We start from the raw sequence: 6,080 nt of genomic DNA, 5'->3' as shown, positions 1-6,080 counted from the left end.
CCAAATCTCACGTGCTTTCCAGGGAGACGGACGCTGAAGGTATTTGCTTGGTGTTTTGAGCTGAGAGATCCACCCTTATTCAAAGTCTACAAATACTTCACTCCCGCTCTCCCTGACAAATCCATAAAGACATTAATATAAACGTAGGCTCCATCCTTGGGTCACGTCTCTCATGGTGAAAAAATATTCCCGGACCATTCTTCCCATAGCCTTCCAGAAGTCCCTGTCTCCTTATAACTATGGAAAAACGTACAGATGCCACCAGATCGGATACTGCTCGACCACTGCTAATCTCAACATTGTACGGCTCAGCAAAAAGCCATTATACAACAGACTCCATAAACCCATTCCAGGGCAAACCAGTTTCAGTTGCTGTAATCACATCCAGTCTTTCTGATGTTGCGCTAAAGCTTGTTACCTCATAAAGGTGGCTTTTTTTTTTTTTTAAACTTTTGATCTACTTAGCAATGAAGGGTAGTTACACTATCACGATCGTGAGTACTGCTGGCTATAAAGTGTATCAGAGTGTATGGGGTGCAGTGATTCATGACTCACCAAGGGGGCAATAAAGGTGAGACCAGCCACACACCAAGCCCTTTCTGGGGCCATAGTACACGCCTCATTGCACTCTAGTTTGTGATCCACCGGGTTATATGAGGATATTTTCTCTGCAGCCATGGGTACCAGATCAATTCTGTTGTTTAAGGCTGGGTGTTGTGAAATGTGGGTAAGGAAATGATTGTGATTGCCTGTATTTATCACGTCAGTCATTCTAATCATCAGGCAATGATAGGAACACAGTGACAAAGACATCCCACGTGACTATTCTTCCTGAAATGATCTGTGAGAATTTCATCAACTTATTGCCACTCCCATGTGGCAGCCGGCTCATTTCTGATGACAAAATGGGAGTTTTAGTTTTGGGTTTTTGTGTTTATCTTGGTTTGGGTTTTTGCCTAGAGGTAGATCAACAGGTAAAATCTGGCTTATATATATATATATATATATATATATATATATTTTTTTTTTTAGTGATCATTAGTTTATTATAAAAGAGAGACATGGAAATTATTTACATGATGAAAGATTTCAGAACTTCAGTGGAATGAGCTTCATGTCAATGCCATTTCAATAGTGATTTATTTCAGTCCACATACTTTCCAAGAATGTCACCATCTCTAAATAAGAAATAATCCTTGTCATCTAGAACTACTTTTGTGCCTCCATATTCTGGGAGAAGGACTTTGTCTCCAACTTTCACACTAACTGGTTGAATCTCTCCACCCTTTCCTTTAGAGCCCGATCCAACAGCCACTACTGTTGCTTGCAACACTTTTCCTTGAGATTTTTCTGGAAGCATAATGCCTCCTTTGGTTACAGTTTCGGCTGCACTCCTTTCAACCAATACCCGGTCAAAAAGCGGAAGAAACTTTCTAAATGCTTGTCCTGCCATGACTCCCGCCGCCGCAGCAAGTACTCTGCTCTCCTCTTTTTTTTTTTTTTTTTTTTTTTTTTGAGACAGAGTCTCACTTTGTTGCCTGGGCTAGAGTGCCGTGGCGTCAGCCTAGCTCACAGCAACCTCAAACTCCTGGGTTCAAGCAATCCTGCTGCCTCAGCCTCCCAAGTAGCTGGGACTACAGGGATGCACCACCATGACCGGCTATTTTTTTCTATATATTTTTAGTTGGCCAATGAATTTCTTTCTATTTTTTTTTAATAGAGACGGGGTCTCGCTCTTGCTTGGGCTGGTTTCGAACTCCTGAGCTTGAGCAATCCTGCCGCCTCAGCCTCCCAGAGTGCTAGGATTACAGGCGTGAGCCACCTCGCCTGGCCTGGCTTTTATCATTTTTTATCATCTATATCTTTGTATTTGTTCAACATCCCTCTGGGCAACCCCATTATTTGAGACTTTCTCTCACTAGCCCGGTCCTCTCAGCTAAGTAAGCCTAGACTGCCTGGGCTAGTCCCCACCCCACCTCGCTTCTTACCCATGCCCCTACCAGAAATTCTAGCTGCCTTGCTCAAAGCCTCTATCTCTTCCAAGAAAATTAAGTAGCCTGTGTGCTATGGTCTGAATGTTTGTGTCCCCTCAAAATTCCTACGTTGAAACCTAATCTCCAAAGTGATAGGATTAGGAGGTGAGGTCTTCGGGAGGTGATTGTATCCTGAGAGCTCCACCCTCATGAATGGAATTAGTGCTCTCATAAAAAAGGCCTGAGGGGGCCTGGTGCTGGGAGTGGTGGCTCATGCCTGTAATCCTAGCACTCTGGGAGGCTGAGGCGGGTAGATCCCTCAAGGTCAGGAGTTTACGAGCAGCCTGAGCAAGAGCGAGACCCCATCTCTACTAAAAAAAATAGAAAGAAATTAGCTGGACAACTAAAAATATATGGAAAAAATTAGCCGGGCACGGTGGTGCATGCCTGTAGTCCCAGCTACTCAGGAGGCTGAGGCAGTAGGATCTAGCATCGCTTGAACCCAGGAGTTTGAGTTTGCTGTGAGCTAGGCTGATGCCACAGCACTCTAGCCCGGGCAAGAGAGCCAGACTCTGTCTCAAAAAAAAAAAAAAAAAAATGCCTGCAGGAAGTTGCTCGTCCCTTTCACCACATGAGGACACAGCAAGAAAGTACCAACTTTGTTCTTTTTTTTTTTTTTTTTTTTTTTTAACTCTATATGAGGAAGGGTAGAAAGTACCAACTTTGAAGAAAACAAACCTTCACCAAACATCAAATCTACAGGCACCTTGATCTTGGGCTTCCCAGCCCCCAGAACTATGGGAAAGAAATTTCTGTTGTTTATAAACCACCCAGTCTATGGTATTTCATTATAGCAGCCCAAATAGAGTAAGACAGTGTGCAAGTGGGAGAGAGACACACAACACCCAGGGTCCTCTCCCCGTCCAGTGCAGAGGGTACCCATTCAAATAGAACTCTGGAAAACAGAACGCCCTCAACCATTTTGCTCAAATCAAAGGGGTGTTCCCTTCGTGAATTTTGAGTCCTATGATCTAGGGCTGCTCAAAGCAAAGTAGGCAAGGTGAAAAAGAGAATACAAACAGGAATTTTCATTGCAGTCATCACTAAAATCACCCATTAAAGGCACCTGCCTATTTGCTGTCAACTACTCAGCTCCTGCTTATTACTTTCTCTAGAGCAGTCATTCCTAGGCATCAGTATTTCACAGAAGTCTAAAAACGTGGGGTTTAAATTAAGTATGGTCAATTTATTTTGCCAGGGTTTGTAAGAATGTTTTTTAAAAAAACAACTACCAGTTACTATAACCATTATTTCATGAAAGGAAGGTCACTTAGCTATTTAAAAAGAATGGACATGATCACATAGTTAAGGCAGTTCTTTAATTGAATAAATTTAAGTGTATGTTCTTATCTTCCTCATATCAAAGACTGGGGAATCCTTGGTACTGAGCTGGCTCTGGCCATGGACCAATATTTGGAAGCGGTTGCTCCAGATACCAGCACATTCCACCAAAGCTATAGTTAGCCACCCACATTTTGCAGGTAATGGGAGACATGAAATTCACTGTGGGTGGATTTATTCATCTGTCATTCCTAAACAGTTAGGAAGCATTCAGACAGCAGAAATGGACACACCAGCATCCAAGGCTCAGCTTCCTCACTTGATAACTAGGTGACCTTAGGCAAGTTGCTGAGCCTCTCAAAGCTGCCATCCCCACCCCACATCTACAAAATGGAGAGAGAGCAAAAATTCACCAAGCCATTATGAGGATTCACAAAGGGTCTTTGCTTCAACAAACCAGGAATGTTTCACTATAGCTCTTGCTAGAACTGGAGTGTCTATTAATATGCCAGATGCTGTCTAAGACTGAAGGTTGAAATTCTCTCCATCTTTGTTTTTTGTTTGTTTGTTTTACTTTTTTTTTTGAGACAGAGTCTCACTTTGTTGTCCAGGCTAGAGTGAGTGCCATGGCGTCAGCCTAGCTCACAGCAACCTCAAACTCCTGGGCTCAAGCAATCCTCCTGCCTCAGCCTCCCGAGTAGCTGGGACTACAGGCATGCGCCACCATGCCCGGCTAATTTTTTTCTATATATATTAGTTGGCCAATTAATTTCTTTCTATTGATAGTAGAGAGGGGGTCCTGCTCTTGCTCAGGCTGGTTTTGAACCCCTGACCTCGACCTACGCCTGCCTCGGCCTCCCAGAGTGCTAGGATTACAGGTGTGAGCCTCGGAGCCCGGGCTATTTTACTTTTTTTTGTTTGTTTTTTTGTTTTTTGTTGTTTTTTGTTTTTTTAAATTAGCCCAACTTTTAGAAGCAAATCTTAGTCTCTCCATCTTTGACTTCAAAGAGTTCACCATCCAAAGGAGACCCATAATAGCAAGGCCAGTGACAGGGAAACCAGCGTTAGGATAGAGGCAAATCTTGGAGGCCAATGGGGCTTGTAGAGGATTGAGAGTTAGGAAAAGACAAGAGAACAAGGAGAAGTCTCTCAGAGGAGGTAGGGTCTGAGCAAAACCTTACAGAATATAAGATTAAAACAAAACAAAAATTATCAATGAGGCTTTTAGATGAGAATTAGACTGTAATAGTGTTATATCCATAATGTGCAGATTAAATGTCTGGCAGACTAAATGCCATTCTGTTATCCCGGGTCACCAGGTTTATTGACTGAAGAAATGGCTTTCCTTAAAGCAGTAATTTTCTTTTGACTTCCGGCCTCCATTCCATTTGGGTTGCCCTAAGGAAATTCTTCTTCCTCAATTCTGACCTGAAGAAGATGAGTTTTCAGTGTAAAGAGAAGAGAAACTGCAGCAGGTGGTTCTCAGGAAACCCTAAGCCTAGATCTTCTGAGGACACGAGAGTGGGTGGGTGACAGGATCCCAGGGCCTTACCTGCTGCTTGCTACTCACGGTGTGGTTCTCTGATCAGCCGTGTCCGTGTCCTCAGAACTTGCTAGAAATGCAGAATTTCAGTGAAAGTCTGCATTTTAACAGGATCCCCAGGGGATCAGTAAATCCTTTAGAGTTTGAGAAATGCCACCCTAGCCCAATTCTTGGTTAAAAATGTCAACAACCCAGTGAGTCAGAACTGAACGTCAAAATTCTTCAGGCAACGTGGATCGACTTTACCTTCGTTTGATCGCATTTGTTGCACATCTGTATGTATTAGAGGATAACAGTTGTGAAACAGAGAGAAGGGCTCTGCCCTAGAGGTGCCAGACTTATGACTGCCCTATCTATGTTACTTACAAAAGAACAATGGAGTTTAATAACCTTCACTTACATCTATGCCCCAATCTTATTTATCTTTCCAAATAACCTATTAATTTCTGGATTTTTTTTTAAACACAGGAGAAAACTGGAGCTCAGAAACATTAGGTGACTTTGTGTGATCATACCTAAATCCGCAAGTTCCAGTCCAGGGCTCCTTCATTAAGCCGAGCAGCCCAGCGTCTGCCCCCAGGACCACTGGGATTCCTTCAGGCCCACAAAGCGTTTCTGTTGATCGTTCACACGCGTTTGTTCTCTTGAGTGTGCTGCTGTGTGCAAATGCTTAAAAAATGCACTGCCAGACGTGCCTGCTTCTGGCTGCTCTCAATGCTTCCCCTTCGAGTCCACTTTACACACAGCCGCCAGAACCCAGCTCTGGGTCCCCCAGTTACCTACCTCAGAGACACCCTGGTCCTGGGGTGAGGACTGTGGCATCCATCCTCCCCTCCCGAGCCTCCCGGATGCCTTATGGTGTTAAATTGAGTGGCTGACACTGGATACCAGCGGACCCTAAGGAAGAGGTGAGAAAAGCCACTGTGGTCTCTGGGCAAGGCGCAAAGGCAGTAGAAGAGGAAGGAGTGAGGGAGTGCACTGGAAGCATCCTGTGGGGACAGAGGGCTCGAGCAGACGTGCTAGCCTTGGATATGAGGAGCCAGACCCCGGCTCTCCCCTTCCAACGCTGGGGAGCTCCCAGGGTTAAAAAGGGAACGCTGAGTGGAAGGGAAGACAGGCATCCCGGCTCAGCACAGAGAGCGGGACGCTGCCATTTGCGGAATCGTGTAGGCATGGGGCTCGGGCTTTACATCTGGAGCCTCTTTCATTTCCCAATGACGCGC

The 6,080-nt window shown here is 44.5% G+C and overlaps 1 protein-coding gene across 1 annotated transcript; it reads right to left on the bottom strand.

The window, feature by feature from the left end:
• Positions 1 to 1,019: 1,019 nt before the first annotated feature.
• Positions 1,020 to 1,485, bottom strand: LOC142873776 (10 kDa heat shock protein, mitochondrial). Its single transcript, XM_076008362.1, has one exon. It carries the CDS (start codon positions 1,451 to 1,453, stop codon positions 1,145 to 1,147), a length of 309 nt encoding a protein of 102 aa, XP_075864477.1. The 5' UTR covers positions 1,454 to 1,485; the 3' UTR covers positions 1,020 to 1,144.
• Between the last annotated feature and the right edge of the window lie 4,595 nt (positions 1,486 to 6,080).

The sequence above is a fragment of the Microcebus murinus genome, chromosome 11 (genome assembly GCF_040939455.1).
Source record: "Microcebus murinus isolate Inina chromosome 11, M.murinus_Inina_mat1.0, whole genome shotgun sequence".
In the NCBI taxonomy this organism is placed as follows: Eukaryota; Metazoa; Chordata; class Mammalia; order Primates; family Cheirogaleidae; genus Microcebus; species Microcebus murinus.
Note: the sequence above shows the minus strand (reverse complement) of the source record. Positions and strands in the feature narration are given on the sequence as shown.

Bases quoted from the DNA above. Each gene is read 5' to 3' on its own strand.
- LOC142873776 (XM_076008362.1), bottom strand. From the start codon at position 1,453: ATGGCAGGACAAGCATTTAGAAAGTTTCTTCCGCTTTTTGACCGGGTA.